This window comes from Biomphalaria glabrata, chromosome 15 (assembly GCF_947242115.1).
Source record: "Biomphalaria glabrata chromosome 15, xgBioGlab47.1, whole genome shotgun sequence".
Classification (NCBI taxonomy): Eukaryota; Metazoa; Mollusca; class Gastropoda; family Planorbidae; genus Biomphalaria; species Biomphalaria glabrata.
The window spans coordinates 17976337-17995151 of NC_074725.1; the positions used below are offsets into that span (position 1 = coordinate 17976337).

The following is an 18815-nucleotide window of genomic DNA, read 5'->3' on the forward strand; positions in this document are numbered from 1 at the left end:
TGGAATTCTCGGAGCGGTGATTACCTCCCCTTTGATCTTAATACCTCATAAAGAACCGAAATACGACTTTCTTGAGGGTATTAACATTGTTTAGTTTATAATGAAAGCACCTTTCAACTATAAGCAAGGCACATATCATGGAAGGGGAAAGACAGTATGCCATAAGGCAATCCTTTTAAATGAGCTAAAATGTGGTAGGCGTTGCAGAGGTGCTCTCGAAAATTTGCCGAAGTAATCTCAAATATTTTTATTGTAACGAAACAATACAGTTTTAGGTATAGATTTAAGCCTTATTTAGTACTTTCCATTATCCCAATCTCTTATAGATATCACGTTTATGCGTGATACAATCTAAAAAACATCATCACTGGTCTTTGGAAACAAAACCAAGAAAAGCGAAAACTGGTTTGAAGCTAGTCTACCAGAAATGGAAACTGCCACTACGAACAAGACAGCAGCCATGCTAATCTACAAGAAGGATCCCACCCCAAGCAACTTAAAAAGGCTCAAAGAGTAGCGAGACAGTGTGCTAACAAATACTGACAGGAGCTATACGAAGATATTCAATCATGTGCCGACTGTGGTAACATAAGAAGACTATATGAGGGCATGAGAAAAGCCTTTGGACCTCACACCAGCAAGTATGCTCCGCTCAAGTCAAAAGATGGCTCAATCATCAGCGATCGTGCGCTGCAAATGGAACGATGGGTAGAACACTATGCAGAACTCTACCAGATTGAAAACGCCATCTCACCAAATGCTGTTTCCAACTTCCCATCACTTCCAGTTTTGACGGAATTAGACGAAACGCCGTCAGTAAAGGAGCTGAGCATAGCCATTGACATGTTTGCACATGGGAGAACACCCGGAGGAGATGGTATTCCTGCTGAAGTCATTCAGGTTGGAAAACATGCCCTAATCAAACCACTCCATGAACTGCTAATCTTGTGCTGGGAACAAAGAATGGTCCCCCAGGAATTGAAAGACTCCAACATAGTTACAATTTATAAAAATAAAGGCGACCGCTCTGATTGTAACAATTACAGAGATATATCAATGCTTAGCATTGGGTTAGGGTTAGGGTTAGGGTAGTCGGAAAGGCTTTTTGCTAGAGTATTACTAAAGCGATTACAGATCCTGGCAGATCGTGTTTATCCAGAGTCGCAGTATGGCTTTAGGGCAGGTAGATCTACAACAGATATGATTTTCTCTCTGCGGCAGCTACAGGAGAAGAGCAGAGAACAAAAGCAGCCCCTCTTCATAGCATTTATTGATTTGACCAAGGCCCTTGACCTTGTTAGCAGAAGCGGTCTGTTAGCTGTACTAGAGAGAATCGGCTGCCCAAATAAGTTAAGAAAACTAGTGTCAGCTTTTCACGAAAATATGCAGGGCACTGTTCTGTTTGAAAGTTCTTCCTCCAGGCCATTCTCCATTAAGAGCGGTGTAAAACAAGGATGTATACTGACCCCTACACTATTTGGCATCTTCTTTTCAGTCGTACTAACCAGTACTTTTAAATCCCTGGAAGACGGAATATATATCCATAGCAGATCAGATGGAAGGCTCTTAAACCTGGCACGTCTTAAAGCCAAAACAAAAAGGCGTCGTATCTTGATAAGGGAGCTGCTGTTTGCCGATGACGCGGAACTCGTATCTTACTCACAAGGAGGTCTACAGAAGCTAGTGAACGCCTTAGCAGCTGCTTGTCAAGAGTTTAGCCTTACTATAAGTCTCTCCAAGACCGAAATCCTGGCACAAGACGTCGCAGAAATACCTATAATACAAATTGGGAACCACACCCTTTCAGTGGTGCAGGAATTTACCTACTTGGGTTCAACAATTGTCAGTAACCTAGACTTAGACATCGAGCTGACAAAAAGGATAGGAAAAGCTACCACAGCATTGGCAAAACTCTCCAAGCGCGTCTGGGAAAATGGTAAATTGACCACAGCGACCAAAATCCTAGTCTTCAACGCCTGTGTTGTGAGCACTCTCCTGTAAGGCAGTGAAAGCTGGTCAACATACATGTACCAAGAGCACAGATTGAATAGTTTCCAATTGCGCTGCCTGAGACGCATAATAGGCATCTCTTGGAGGGACCATGTCTCCAATCAGGAAGTTTTGAGATTGGCCAATATGAATAGCATGTATGCTCTCCTGACAAAAAGAAGATTACGCTAGCTCGGACATGTCACCCGCATGCCAGATGGTAGAATCCCGAAAGATATCTTATATGCTGAGCTTGTGGAAGGAGTCAGACCCAAGGGCCGCCCAAGACTAACATATAGAGATGTCTGCAAGCGAGACATGAGAGCCACAGGCATCAGCGAAAGTATGTGGGAAAACATAGCCAAAGACTGGAGTGCATGGAGACATACTGTGCGTGCTGGGACAACCCTTGCTGAGAACAAAAGAATTGAAGCGGCCTTAATCAAGTGGGAAAAAAAAGAAAGCTGCCCTGTCCGCTAGCCCTGAATCAGAGGAATACACATGTACGAATTGTGCCGTTCTATAATTGGCTTGATTACCCACACCAGATTCTGCCCCGTCTGAAGATTAAGCCAAAACCAGTGATCATTTGGGCGCATCCATTGCCTTTCGAGACAAAAGATAGATAGATAGATAGACAGACAGACAGACAGATAGACAGACAGACAGACAGACAGGTAGGTAGGTAGGTAGGTAGGTAGGTAGGTAGGTAGGTAGACAGACAGACAGACAGACAGACAGACAGACAGACAGATAGATGTGTTACCCGTTCTTCTCTAAAGAGACACTCACCTTCAGGAGTAAGACCTGTTGTGCTGTAAGGCTCACTTCTAAGTATGACCTCCTGGAAGATGATGGCAATGGCGTAGAGGTCACCTTTTTCACTTCCTTTCTGAAGCAAGACCAGATCTCTGAGTAGTTCAGGAGCGGACCACAGGAGATCTGAGGAACCAAGATCAAATTAAGTTCAGTGGACTACGACAGGTAATACAGTTATGTATTTTATCGCCATGGTAGTAGGCGTAGTTGTACAGCAATTAGCATCTAGATCAGTGTTTCCCAAACTGTGTTCCGTGGAACCCTAGTGTTCCCAGCATAAAAAGGTGGGTGGGGGAGAGGAAAAGACTTTAACTTTTAAAAAAAATGCATCTTGTATACGTTTATGAAGGTCTTTAGAATGCGGGGGAAGGCAGAGGGGCCCACACGAATCCAGCTGTTTGGCTCCCATATATTTCAGGCGACAGGTCATAGTTTCGTAATTGTAAGTTTTAATATTGATTATTTATTTAATGCAGATGACGCCAAAAACGAAATCTCAACTTAATGTTTATAGGCTACTTTTCATTCAATATTTATGTCCTTCATCTCAACAGACGAGACTGCATGTCTGGATCAGCCAATATATCAATGTGGTTAAAATGTAAAGAGGATTAGATCGAGCTTTTTATTTATCTATTTTCTTCTTATTAGTCAAGAAGCTTTTCTGTACAATTAATGGTGGTGGTGGTGGGGGGGGGGGAGACAGCTGAAGTCATTTTTAGACGTTTCTTATAATGTCATTATAATGATGTCAATTAATACACTAAGGTTCCAAAGCACAGGGGTTCTCAATCAAAAACTGCAAGATCAACATGGACAGGAAAAAGGAAAAAAAAAACTGGTTTGCAAAACTAATAGATGCCATTTCTTATTTTTTATTATTTAATTTCTTGAAGTTATGTGAAATGAACTCAGAGCAACTTCTCAATAAACACAATGTATTAATTTTAAACATTCTTTGAAATTAATATTTTTGTATTTAAAGTATTGGGCGTAAATCGCTTCATATGTTAGTTCTCGTGTCTAGATCCTATTGAGATCAGATATACGACAGCATAAAACCGTAAAGCCACCCAGAACCTTAATCTTAAGAGAAGATCCCACTTTTATGATTTATGATTATTATCATGAATTATGATTTTATCAAAATATGCATATTAATTTAAGAAAACTAGAAAATTGTGAAAAATTAACAAGTACTCTCCTTCTTTTTCGTAAATGTAAAAATTTTTTTTAGATTTAATTATATTATTAATATATTTATATATAAGCCTAAAAAAAAGTCCTGCCCAGATCCTGCACTCACTAAAATCGGACTGTAGATCTTATGGTTATCACTGACATAGTTAAACTACTGGTACAAATGAATTCAGCCTATTTCTTCAGGCCTGACCTGTAAGGCTCTCAATTTTTACACATAACCTTTGGTCGCTATGGGGAAAAGTCAATGACCACTTTTTCTCTAGGCATTATTCTGACCCAAAGGCTTGTGTGCCTCTAACGTTAACCACCCTCCATGCGCGTCCACCTTTAATTCACAACATATTGTTAGGTGCAAATATTAGATTTGGCTCGTAAATTTTGGTTTATTCATACTGGTTTATTTTTGTTTACCTTAGCGACGATGACGTAGTTGTAGAAAACATGGACTGGAAATAGAATTGAAATAAAAAGGTTTGTTGAGAGAACAGCGTCCTATGGAAGCAGTCCAGTTGTATTCAGTAGAAGTTTGTTGGACTTTGTTTTTTTGTCAATGGAAGGACTTGTTATTTTGTAAGTGGAAGGACTTTGTTATTTTGTCATTGGACGGACTTTGTTATTTTGTCAATGGAAGGACTTTGTTATTTTGTCATTGGACGGACTTTGTTATTTTGTCAATGGAAGGACTTTGTTATTTTGTCAATGGAAGGACTTGTTATTTTGTCATTGGACGGACTTTGTTATTTTGTCAGTGGACGGACTTTGTTATTTTGTCAGTGGACGGACTTTGTTATTTTGTCAATGGAAGGACTTTGTTATTTTGTGAGTGGACAGACTTCCCTTTATTGATGCATGAAGCACAAACATGAATTATAAAGAACTAAAGAAAGAATAAAACATGTATACACGTGATATCAAAGATCAGGAAGTTTCAACCTCTAACCTCTGGTCTCAAATTCCAGCGTAGCTTTGCATCGCTCCATGATGCCAGAGATCCCGTAGTCTGTAATCTTTAGGACGAACCTGCTGTCTATGACGCAATTCTTTGAGGTAATGTGCCCATGGAACTTCAGGGCCGACGAGTGCAGGTACCGGACCCCCTGCAAGACATTGATAACATAAAGACAATGTATTCCATTCTACGAGATGAAACACACGATACATTCTTCAATGCATTATCGTATATCTTCTCAGCTAGTGAAATATAAGGGGGGGGGGGATCTGTCAGGATCGATAATGATAGGCCTGAATGCCGGCTATGTGGTAAGTACTTAGACCCAGATCAGAGATGAACGACCCACTGATGGGAAGCTGTTTGTGATATGTACAAAGTATCGATCTGATATAAAACAAAAACAAAAACTCGGGATGTAGACCAAAGGCTGTTTCAGATATCCCTCTTTTAAGTTTGTTGTGATTTTTAAAGCTATGTTGAAAATTGGCCAATGCTGGCACCCTGCCAACGTCAAAATCCAGTCTTGGTACTGGTATAGTTTACATGACTTACATGACGCAAGGCGAAGTGTTTCGTCATTTAAGTGACCACGTGACCCCGACTATTTTCTTTAGTACTGGCTGAAATGTCAGCATTAAGTCTTGGTACAAATAAACTAAGATAAGAATTTTATTGGTCCAACGATTGCTGTTGAATTAGACATAATGTGTCTTTTAAATGTCCTTTTCTCTTTCGGCCTCACCCGCTCTCTCTCTGTGTCTCTTTTCTCTCTCTGTCTCTTTTCTCTCTATCTCTCTGTCCCTTTCTCTTCTCTCTCTCTCTTTGAGCGTGTATGGGATATTCTCTAAAAAAAACACTTCTTTTTAGTTATTTATTTTTCTTGTCTGAATTCTCTCTCTCTCTCTGTCTCTTTTCTCTCCCTCTCTCTCTCTCTCTTTCTTTCTCTTCTGCTATATCCGTGTATTTTTTTTACTTTTTATTTCTCTCTCTATAGAACCTACCCTGACAAGATCTTTAATCCAGTCTAGAGAACCTACCCTGACAATAACTTTCAACCAGTCTAGAGAACCTACCCTGACAATAACTTTCAACCAGTCTAAAGAACCTACCCTGACAATAACTTTCAACCAGTCTAGAGAACCTACCCTGACAATAACTTTCAACCAGTCTAGAGAACCTACCCTGACAAGATCAGTGAGAAGAGACAATTTAAAGTCCCAATCCAGCTTGAAGTCGTCGTTGTGGATGATGTCATTTAAACTACCTCGACTGCAGTATTCCATGACGATGGACGGTCTCAAGGGGTCAGCCAGAAACCCAACATATGGGTTCAAGTTCTCATGACGCAGATCTCGACACTAGAAGAGAGAAAAAGAAAAGGTAAATGTATCCCTTTCAGAAATTGCGTTCTATAGGTCAGAAGATGTAAAGGACATGTGGCCATCACAACGACCAGCCACTTTAATTTCCCTCAACAAATGTTAGGTTTGAGTTGGGGGATTAAACATTCCAGTCTTCAGAGAGATTCGACCCGAAACTCCTCGATTCGGAAGCCACTTTACCCACGCCCCCAATGGAATCTACAGGGGATTAGAAAATAAAAACAAACCACGCCAACTTGATATATCTAACGGACAAGGGAGATCATCACTCTTCATGTAGCCAAAATCTTGATTCCTAGTTACAATATGGTTAGAGCAGTGTTTCCCAAACTGTGCTCCGTGGGACCCTTGTGTTGTACGAGGTCTCAATAGTTGTCTAGTGGAATAATTCACTGCTAGGCCACCACGTGAATTGATCACTCTAATCTCTACGTCTTATAAATGTTTAATTACTTTTTTTCTAATAGCCTGATTCCTACTAATGACTCACACTTTCAACAAAGGTTCATAGTACAAACTTTAAATAATTTATTTTGACAATTATTCGTTACCTTATCAACCTGAAATTTCGCAGATAAACAAAATAAAATAAAGTGGAGTGACAACAAATGTTATTAAAAAGTTACACTAGGTCACGCCGTTTAAGCTAGAAGTTTGTTTTTCTTTATTACATTCTGACCCTTCATTCTTTCGGAAGACGTTTATTGTGCCCTAGAATAGGTTCTTCCATGAGTTAGTGGAAAAATTGTAGATTCTCCGCCATTACTAGCAAAGGGGTCTGGGGGAGCGCTATGAGCTCTCCCAGCGCGGGGCGAAGCCCCGCCGCCAAGAACTATTTCTGATATTGAAAACCAACAAAATGCATATTCTGAGGTATCTACACTGCATTTTCCTGCTATTAAAAAGTTGTATTTCAAAAACCTAATGTGTTATTCTTACTGACTTAGACCCTCTCACGCCGTTCGGAGCATTTGACGTCAAGCTGTTTCCATAAAAATCTGTCACAGGTAATGTCTGAAGCCTCTTCCCACCTGCCATGTGGACCTCAATGAATGTGTGGCGCCAAGTTGTACTAGGATATCATTGCAACTCTTCTTATATGTATTTCATTTTGTCGGAGAACATGTCCCGCAAACCTCATGCATCGCTCTCTCACAATCTTACTAAAGGGTCGACTCCCAGTTCGGCATAGGATTTCCTTGATTGAGACCCGATCTCTATAACTGACTCCTGAAATCTGTCTTAGCCATCTTTGTTGAGCTACTTTTAGTGTTTTTCGATTTTGGTAGATGACTATTCACTGCAGTTTATTAATGGAGCCCTGCCACTGGTAAAAATATGTAACCTCTCTTGAATACGATCTTGGAATTAAGTGACTGTAGTTTGCTTTAGATTTTATATCGAAAAGAGAAGTTTTAACGTCAAAATCTTCTGTTGGGGGTTTTCCACCTCAAAATGCTCTGTAGGGGGATCTTAAACTCAAAACCATCTGGAGGGGTTTTAAACTTTAAAAAAAAAGCCATCTGTAGAAGAAGGGTTTAAACTCAAAACCCCCGATTGGCTTGGCTACGCTCAAATAATTTTAGTGTGTAATTTGCTTTTTTTTTATATTGAAGATGTATTTTTACCTCCAAACCCCTCTGAATGGGGGTTTAAACTCAAAACCCCTTTCTGCAACGTTCATAGCATTTTGAGTGCGTAATTTGCTTTTTTTTCTTACACTGAAGATGTATTTAAATTTATCCTCAAACCCCCCTGGCGGGGGGTTTAAACTCAAAATCCCTTTGACTACGCTCATAGATTTTAGAGTGAGTAATTTTCTTTTATTTATATTGAAGAGGTACTTTTTAGCTTCAAACTCCACTGGAGAGAAGTTTAAACTCAAAACCCCTTTGACTACACTCATAACATTTTTAGTGAATAATTTGCTTTGTTTTTATTATTAAAGAGGTATTTTTTACCTTCAAACCCCCCTGAAGTGGGGTTTAAACTCAAAACTGAGTGAAAACAATTTAGCTACGCTCATAACTTTTGAGTGCGTTATTAGCTTTTTTTTTATATTAAAGAGGGGGTTTATCGTAAATTTTAGACGGGGTTTTAAAATCAAAATCTTCCTCATCTGTGCTTTTGGAATTAGGGGATTTTCCTTTGCATTTTTTTTTGTTTTGTTTTATAGAAGAGGGGGAGTTAACTGCAAAAACCCCAGGTAGGGAGTTTAAAACTCAAAACCCCTGGTAGGGGGTTTTAAACTCAAAACCCCTAGTAGGTTTTTTTTAACTCGAACCCCTCTGGTAGGGGTTTTAAACTCGAACCCCCCTGGTAGGGAGTTTTAAACTCGAACCCCCCTGGTAGGGGGTTTTAAACTTAAAACCCCTTTGGTTGTGCTGGGGCAAGTGGTGGTTTAGTATTAAAATCTCACCTAAAATAAACAAAATCAAAGCAAAAATCAGTCACTAAATTCCGACTCCCCCCCCCCCCCGGGGGGGGATTTCATTTCGGGGGGGGGTTGAACCCCGAACCCCAAACCCCCCCCTTGCTACGTCCATGGTATGTATGTATGTGTGTGTGTGTGATGTCTTTGCTGTTATTTATCAATTCATCAATCCGGTTTCCTCAATGCGAATGCAGTGAATAGCTACCTGCAAACGTGATATACACTCAGAACTGTGGACCCAATGATTCTGAACCCTACCTCTAACGTCTTGTAAGGGTTGGGTTTGAGAGATGATATTATTAAAGTCTAAATTAACGTCCATAACTTATTTTTTTTTTTACTAAGCTATTATATCTATTCTGTTTGTCTGTCTGTTTGTCTGTGTGTCTGGTAAAAATTTTGAGCACGTTATATAAACTCCCCTCCACCCCGACACACCCATTCTGTGATAAAGTTGAAACTTTAAAAAAATGTTTATTGTACCTTAAAAAAAAGCACAACTGAACTAAAAAAAATTACCCTATTAAATATTGGTAATTAAATATTTACTGTAACATCATAAAAAGGAAATAGCTTCGACATTACTGAAAGATATAATTGAAAATATGTGTTCCTCCGCGTTTTTTTAAAGGCTTTTTACCTTTTGCTTGTTAAAAATGCTTTTCTAACAAAAGCATTGATCTGTTCCTTGAAAAACATAATTCCACCCACTATCAGAGGGGAAGAAAAACGTGAATACATTTTTCATGTTGAACTTTTCATTTCGATCATCAATGATTATTTCCCCCATACTTTTAAAAAGTCAAAATCTCTGATTATTTGAGAGTGATTGTACAATATTCAAAACACACGGGAAAGTCCATCTCCCCAGACGGTCTGGTTCGGTTACATTAAATTGTCTCATGCCAATCTGCGGTGGACATGTTTCACAAGATAAAAACTACAGTTCTTTGTTCAGCAGGTTATCGTGACATACGGTTATCCAGGTAATAGTGGCGTAGTGGCGTAGCTAGAGATCTGGAGACCCGGGGGCTTGACTTCTTTAGGGGCCCCTTCATTTTGACATTTGACATCGTAGCCTGAGATAATGGTGTAATATGTAATCTAAAAACAAATTTGGGACACTCATTTTGAAGATTCCCTCAAGTGGGGGCCCGGGGGGGGGGAATTTAAAATAATGGACTCTCCCCTTCCCCCACTCTAGCTACGCCACTGTGGAGAAATAGAATAACAAAATGTCTGAATTTCACTTTTAAAAGATAATAAATATAATTATTTGTTGTTGTTTTTTTAATGTCCTTCTCAGATGTTTTTGACTGATACATTATAATTTCATATGTGAAGGTTTCTAACATTAAGAAGATGTCTTGTCGTGAATTATGTAGAACAGGGGTGGGCAACCTTTTTCTATCGAGGGCCACTTTGAAAAAAAATTTGTGAATGGGGGGCCGCATATATATTATATATGTATACTTGCAAGGTGTAAAAATCCGATAGCTAGATGTATGTCTTTTACATTTGTACTGTATTATAAATTTACATTGCAACAAAAGTTAGCAATTTTTGAAACTATATTTTTTTATTTTGCTATTGTCTTTTAGATCACAATATTTCAACTCAAATATACAATTACGCTTCGTATAATATATTTAACTGTTCCCACTCATTCATAATGTTCCCGAACTGTGGAACTAGCTTACTAGTTGTTTCCCTCGTGACTGAATTTCAAATTACAGTCAATCAGCATCAAACTGTTCTTACACTGGTTTATTTTCAAACAATAAAATACTTGTTCACAGATGTATGTGGACCCAAATAATATGAAAGTTTAGCAGCAAAGTTTTTTAAGTGTGGAAATACAGCTTCTGACATAAAACTCCAGAGGAAGATCTGACTTCTTTTTCAGGTCATAATTTGCTTGGAGGTATGTCCTCTGTAGCTGAATCAGCTTTTGCGCGAAAAGGTCAAGTGAGGATATTGAAAAAAGTCTTAAAATTTGCTTTCAATTTCCACATCAAATTATTAAAATAAGTATTGTACTTTCAAACCATTTCACAAGAAATAGCTTCACCTTTCAGCAAAGGAAAATGATAAAGCCTGTTTTCACTTGCTTGCCTGGAGAAATGGGATTGCTTTGTTTGAAAAGATGCACATACACGTGCAAACAACAAATAGTAATAATGTCGATGTCAAACATGAAGTCTATCTTCCACTCCTACAGAAATATCAGAAACAAAGTCACAATCAACATCCTTCATGGAACATAACAATTTCTTCCTTGAGATCCCATATTCTTCTCAATACCTTTTCCATACTGAACCACGCCGATACTATTTTGTTACCGAATATTAGAATGTTTTGTTTCACAATCTTAAAGTACTATTCGTAACTGCCACTGCCTGTGATTAAGACCCACAGTTCTGATGAGTTTGATCCCTGAGATAATTGGGTCAATAGCATGTTTGATATTCAATGAAGCTTTTTGTAAATTTGGGATAATGTTCTTTAATTTTATTAACAAACCTATTTTTTTTCCAAAGCAAAGCGAGGACACCATCAGTTGTTACACTTGCCATATTCTTCCTTGCCAACTGAACTCTTCTCTTTCAACACAGTTTTTCATAGTATTGAATAAATACTGGCCTGAGTTTGCGTCTTTAAATGTTCGACATATTGCCAATAAGAATAATCTTCGTTTACTTTCAACTTTTTAGAATGACATGTATAGACAATGTTTCTTTAGTCTCTTCGTCATAAGAATCTGAAGTTCCAATAGTTTATATAGATATTTAAAATTGTGTATTGTAATAACTTAAGTGAGGCAACTCAACGAGGTACATCGATATTTATTGACAAGACATCACAGGTACACAAACAACATCTATCTTAGGCACAATCTCTCTATAGTGGCTTTCTAGTTGGGCGGAAATCGTTAGTCTCTTCATGTCAACATCCTGTTCTAATTTGGTTACTAGAAGTGCGCATCTCTGCACTAGCCTGGATGGTGGTGCGCATGGAAAAGTCATAACATTGCCCCCGCCTTAGCACTTTTCGTCCCGAAAAGAAACACTGCAGTGGAGCTTTGACAGTTCAGGTGGAGGTCAATCGGTGGGAACCACAGACGTTAGGGTGTCTGTTGCCCACAAAGCCATCTGCACAGTTTCCCATGGTCGTCGCTTCCTCTTCTTCCAGTTGGCAAGTCTATGCTTGAGACGATATCGTGGTCGCTGCTTCGACCTCATGACGATAGTCTCTGATGCCAGCCAGCTGACACATGGAGAGTTAGTGGAGGTCAGGGTTGCCAGCCACGTAACACAAATGGATGTTGTGGTGATCACCGTAGATTCCAGGTTTGTTGTTCTAAGACGCTGAGTCAGCGGACCTTTTCCATGGACGTGTCGTGACACAGTTGTAGGCCCACAGCTAGCTATGGTTTCAAGCACATAGTCTTTCTCAGCTTCATCTGTAAGGTATGCCCATGAAACATCCTTATAATGTTCATCCACCACTACATCAGGTTTCGCTAGGATTAATTCACCACCGTTCAAGTCACTTTCACTGATGTGGGCAGAAGTACACATTTCTGTCAAGTTCAGGTCTTGTAGCTGAGTTTCTTGGCATGGGCACTGTCCCCGCAGGACGCCGCATATACAGTTCAGGTCAATCGCCTGGATGCAGTTGCCAAGTATGGAGTTCTCTCTTATGCCGCGGCCAAAGTCAAATTCGTTGTTTCTGCCTCGGCCATTGTTGGGGCCCGTATTCGCAATTTCACCCGACGACATCCAAGGCAAGGAATCAGAAACGGTCTTGAGGCTTTCATGGTTTGAGTTCTTATCAAAGGTACTGACAGATAAACAGAGGTCTTTAAGGTCCACAGCAGCCAGCTTGGACGCAGACCCAACGTTGTCTTGATCTGTCCGGCTCGTTGCAGGTATACCAGGAACAAAAGTTTCAGGCTCATAACAGACTTCTCTAGTTTCTTCATTTGTTTCTTTTCTTTCAATTCTGCATATCCCATTGAGATCGTCGCAGCAATCGTTGTCACGTTTCTCGCATTGAAAGTCATCCCCGCCAGACTTGCCCACAACACAGTCACAGACAGCGCTCCAATCCTCAGCGCCTCCATCACCACTGTTTGTGCAGCCACAGTCCTGGCCAGGCAACTGCTCCTTCCCTAACGAGTTTATTCCTCCTTTTGCTTGCGATACAATTTTATCACTTTGGTCTATTTGGCCTTCTACTTGCAATACACTTTCATCAACTTTGTTCAACTTTATGTTCCTGCTCATGTTCAGTTCTTCATCAAATGCATTCAAAAAGTCCTGGATCTTGCCAATGAACTCAACAATCCCAAGTTCAATTTCAAATGTGTAGGTCTCCGGATCTTCTTCTTCATTGATCAGAGCTTGCCTCAGACGAGTCGTGAGCGTTTCCCTGCTACCGAGGGATTTTAAACCTCGGTCCCGAAGCTCTTGTCTTATCTCTTTAATTGAGAGCTGATGTAATAGCTTCAAATATGTCATGATTGTAATCAAAGCCTACCCCCTCTCGTTGAGTTGCCTATAATCCCACTTCTGAGACCAAACGTAATAACTTAAGTGAGGCAACTCAACGAGGTACATCGATATTTATTGACAAGACATCACAGGTACACAAACAACATCTATCTTAGGCACAATCTCTCCATATTGGCTTTCTACTTGGGCGGAAATCGTTAGTCTCTTCATGTCAACATCCTGTTCTAATTTGGTTACTAGAAGTGCGCATCTCTGCACTAGCCTGGATGGTGGTGCGCATGGAAAAGTCATAACAGTATATATACAATCTGAAAGCAAATCTAGTATTTGTGGGTGTTCGCGGGCCGCATAAAACGCTCCGGCGGGCCGCATGTGGCCCGCGGGTCGTAATTTGTCCATCCCTGATGTAGAAGATGACTTGTTCTAAAAATATTTACGAAATGACCTTCACCTTCCCCTCCTTCACCTATCCCTTTAGTCTGTTGAAAAGTTGGGGCACCACACAGGATTTGTTGACCGTCGTTCTTCATGCCTCTCTGTCTTTTGACTTGAATCTCTTTCAATAACAGGCCCGTCCATTATTTTATGTTGTCTTCCCATCGCTTTCTCTGCGTCTTCTTCTTGTTCTTGGAACTTTTCCCTAGAGGAAGTCTTTGCCCCTGAGATCTTGAGGACATTGTTATATGGCCGTAGGGTTTTAGTAATTAACAGGTCATCGTAGAGTCTAATGGATGCACTAATCCTGTCTATAATCTCCACGTATGTCCGCTTTAAAATCAATATTAGAGGTCCCGTGGTTTGTGGCTAAAGGGTAAACTAACAGATTCGTTATTGGCAGTAAAGAACTATAGGTCGGTGAACTAAACGTTTCTTAAAGCTAACGACCAACTCTACGTCCAACTAGCCACTGTAATGAAGTGCACTTTCAGACCTCGCGCCTTATGAGGCAGACGATGTAAAGGTCACCTGTTTCTATGACCCACGGTTTACGAGGGTGCCATGTGGCCAAAGCAACGACTAACCGCCTTTACTTTCCTCGACTAGTGTCAGGTACCCATAAGAGCAGTGGTGCCGTAAATGTCCTGAAATTTAAAAATCCCAGTCTTCAGAAGGATTCGAGCCCGGGAGCACTCGCTTCGGAGCCAAGTGCTTTACCACTCAACCACAGCGCCTCCTACCGCTATTTCTGACGACTTTAACGCCCCTTGTCTTGTAAGACCCCACCCCCCACCCAAAAAAAAAAAGAAAAAAAGAACAGTGTATTTAATTAGATGTATGACATGTGCACCTAAAACAAACTGCTCTGCAAACAACCTTTTTCTTTTTCTTTCCAACTAGAAAACGTCTTTAGCTTGCGGGCACAGTTTCCTGTGAGGTCACAGACTGGGGCTAACCTGATGCACACGTCAGTGACAATCTACCCATTTGTCTTCTCTCTTGGCGCGGGAGTGGAGAATTCGGTTACAGTTTCTATATGCAGCGTTGCATGTGAGTGTAGGTGTGTTTGTGTGTGTGTGTGTTTGGGCGAGTCTGGTCTAGGTTTTGTCTCCTTTCTTTTCCCAACGCCTTCGACTTTCATTTGTGTTAATGTACAGGAACTGTCAAGGACACGTGGATGTTAAAAGTAGGGTACTTTGTGTTGAGACCTGATCGAGGTATGTAGGGACTTAAAGGATCCCTAAATTCTAAATATTTGCCAGTGAAAGCTACCTTAAGTTTTTAAACTCATGGGAAGTTTTTTTTTGTTTCTAGCAAACCTTGTTATAAAAAATTGGATTAGTTAGTGTTGCCCAACGCACAACACGCAGGTCGTGCTCGGTGCGTACTCGGTGCGTGCTCGGTGCGTACTCGGTGCGGCAGTCGAAACCAATGCTGGATTTACCTACAGACAACATAAGATACAGCTTAGGGGCCCAACTTGTTTGTGGGGCTCTCATAAAATGGTTTCAGGTATATTTTCATCATTAAAAAGAAAAGGACAAATTGTCTTATGTTGATTACAAGTGGACCCACATATCAAATAGATGAGGGCCTTATCAAGCCTAAGTCAGGTCCTGATCGAAATATATGCATAATAAAGCCGCGGTGGCTGTGTTTCTATTTTGAGTCGACGACTTTTTTTTTCCAGTGATGCCGCCCATGGTACGATGTCGGAAACATACTTGTGCCCCAGGTCTAAAACTTTGGGGTCCCATTGAACTAAGCTCGTTTTATAAGCAGCATTGAATGAACCAGGGACTTAGACGGTCTAGCTGGGTGAAAGGTACCAATGTCTGAACTATTGTGGGTGATTTGTTGGCTGGTTGGGGCCTAAGTGTGTGCGTGAGTGAGTACATGTTTGTCTTACCATACGTATGTAGGTGAGCAGTTTGCTCCTCATTTCAAATCCCTTGATGTCCAGCTCTTTCACGTGCACCAAGTCACCCTGTGGGAGAAACAGAGAGGCAGAAGTAGAGAATGGAAGAGAGATGGGAGCGGGGTCAGAGGTCGTGCAAGACATTAAGGGAAGTGTCCGGGCATTCGAATCGAGGCAGCCCTCCCCCCGCTTGATTTATGACGAGGAAGATGACGAAGATAATTATGATGATGTGACCTCACAAGGGTACAGGCTGATAGAATACAGCGATGAATGGGTGACGTTAGAGCCATGGTGTAACACACAGAACGAAAAAAAAAAAGAAAAAACTAGTAGGCCTATATAAAGGTGTACTATTGATCCCTCTCTTTATTTTCTTTCACTCTATCTGTCTCTCTCTCTTTCGCCCTCTCTCTCTTTCTCTATCTTTATTTCTCTCTCTCTCTCGATTTCTATCTCTGTCTCACTGTCTCTTATTCTGCTGTCACTTTCTCATTTTCTCTTTCTTTCTATCGCAATCTAGCATTTCTCCCCCCCCCCCCTTTTCTCTTTCTCTCTGAAATAAAACAGACACGTTAGATGATGTTAAGTGCCAACTAGACTAGATAAAAACTTATTTCGTGATCAAAGTTTTGAACCCATTCCCAAGGCGTTGTACCTGTACAAGCGTAGAGTATCAGTTATTTGTCCACCTTCACTTTCTCTCTTTCTCACTATCTCTCTTTCTTTATTTCACATCTCTCATTTTATTTTCGTTCTCTTTCCAATTTTTTATGTCTCTTTATTTCTCTCTCTTTCTCTCACTCTCTCTTCTTTCCCTCTCTTTGTCTCACTCTCTCTTCTTTCTCTTTCTTTGTCTCACTCTCTCTTCTTTCTCTCTCTTTCTCTCACTCTCTCTTCTTTCTCTCTCTTTGTCTCACTCTCTCTTCTTTCTCTCTCTTTGTCTCACTCTCTCTTCTTTCTCTCTCTTTGACTCACTCTCTCTTCTTTCTCTCTCTTTGTCTCACTCTCTCTTCTTTCTCTCTCTTTGTCTCACTCTCTCTTCTTTCTCTCTCTTTGTCGCTCATTTTCTTTTCTCTTTTTCTCTCTCAATCTTTATCCCTTTTTCTTAACTCCATATCTTTCTCTCTATATCTATATTCTCTCTCCTTCTCTCTCACTCTTTCTCTCTGAATGATTGTCAGTGAGTCAGTGAAGAGTAATGAAGTGAAAGTCATTGATGCTATCAAATAAGTGAACCAACCAAGAACAGCTTAATTAAAACCTTGCCATGATTCGCAGCTACTCTAAGACCATCGCTTGAAAAGATTAAAATTGAGAAGAAAAAAAAAGAACATATTTAGACATTAACATCTTTTAGAAATAGTTAACAGTATTCACTATGATATAGAAAATCGACACGAGGCTCGGCCTTGGCACTAGAGTACCATTATGAATCTCTCAACTGTCCGACACTATGAAACCAATTATTATTGATCGTGTGGTGTTACTTTTTGATGTCAGTTTTACTGGGCGATTCTCTTGACTCCTGAGAGCTGTCATTACTCCCTTGGGAGAGATCATCTTGACACATTATTACCTGTAGTTGATTTTTAAGATTTTTGAGAATCACTGCTTCCTAGTACGACTAATATAACAGGTGTACCTATTTAAGGAAAACCAAAATAACAGACCAATTAAACCCCCAGATTCTTCTTCTTCTTCTTCTAGTCCAGCTTTATTGCTGCTGAGCTGTGAGCTCTTTTGCAGACTGTGCCAAAGAAAAAAAGTGTGCTGTTTTCTTCAATTGTTCAGCTCTGCCGTACAGGGTGTTGGTTATGTTGGGCTGTAGTGGAAGTGGGGACTGCCTAAGGGTTAGGAAGGGGCATTTAAAGAGGATATGGTTTACGGTTTCAAAGGGGTGGGGAGGAAGTCAATACTGTCCAGTTTGTTAGGCGTAGTTATTTCTTTGTACATGGCTCTGCCTGTGTTTCCTGATGCCCATTGGTTGAGCCACTCCTCTTTGTGATTGTTGACTAACATTGACCTTAGAGTGAGGTAGTTAAAACCCCAGATAAATTTAACTGAAATGTTTATTCACTGAGTGGCGGAACGATCTTTTGCACCACTTCCCTCATTACTCGCTTTTGTGTTTAAATGTTTCCTTTTTATGTACACCATCTGATCAACATCTTCAACTAGATCCCCCCCCCGCTCCAAAACATACATCACAAGACAATATATTTAGTAGAAAATTTCCCTAACTTTACAAGAAATAAAAAAAAATTACCGAAAAACAGTTCTTATGTTTCTTTGCCTCGTGAGCAATCCTTTTAAACTGTTTCTTTAGTTATGCCACTGACAGTGATCTCACAAGTTTGGTTTATCTAGTGAGAAATATTTTATTTTTTGCTAGTCTGTATTTTTTACGTTGATCAAAGTCGGCCCTAACATGGAAGACGAATAAGAAGAAAGTGTAATAAACGAGGACGTCCATGTTTAACGGGGGCGTCGCACCTTCTTAAAAAATCTGAACTTTGTGGGGCATCAGATAGGAAGAGGCTGTGGAAGTCCCCTAGGACCACTCTCAGTACAGAGAGAACTTGACGACCTATTCGAAGAATAGTGCAGGAGGACCTAAGTCTAAGGAAGCGCTTGTTCTTCCCCTAGTGCCATTAGAGCATGGAAATGGTTACCGAAATCAGCAACAACAAAAAAAGTATGTAATGCCCCTCTTTTAACAGGTAGTGGCTCTGGGGAAGCACTGTAAGCTTCCTATCCCCCGCCCGGCGGATTGTTGCCTTAAATTATACTGCCCTCCATCACCCAAATGGTTAGAGGGGGGCGTGCGGTAGATGCGATTGCCCCCCCCCCCTCCCTCAGTCACAAAAATTGGCCAACAAAGCAGAAAAAAGATGTGATAAAAATTCATTAAAGTATTAATAATTAGTCTACAATCATCGAGATAATGTAAGTAATTTGGAACACACATCCAGTCATTTATCTACACAAAACAAAAATTCCCCCTGCCCCTATCTATCCGCCAGTGAACTACGTTGACACCTGGACGCGTGGGATGCAATTATCTTTTTGTTCTTACAATAGAACGACCGGTGTAACGTAGAAGAAGAGAGTTACATATTTCTAACACTAAGACTATGTAAGGACAAATAGATGAAACCAA

The 18815-nt window shown here is 40.4% G+C and overlaps 1 protein-coding gene across 1 annotated transcript in view; it reads right to left on the reverse strand.

Annotated features, from left to right (window-relative positions):
* Window positions 1–18815, reverse strand: part of LOC106062536 (uncharacterized) — a 237360-nt gene that overhangs the window by 52668 nt on the left and 165877 nt on the right. Inside the window, exons 7-10 of the mRNA XM_056012798.1 lie at window positions 15644–15721; window positions 6145–6321; window positions 4952–5108; window positions 2782–2931 (exon numbers count right to left, since the gene is read on the reverse strand). Of these exons, the coding sequence (XP_055868773.1) occupies window positions 2782–2931; window positions 4952–5108; window positions 6145–6321; window positions 15644–15721 (562 nt within the window). The remainder of the gene's footprint in view (window positions 1–2781; window positions 2932–4951; window positions 5109–6144; window positions 6322–15643; window positions 15722–18815) is intronic.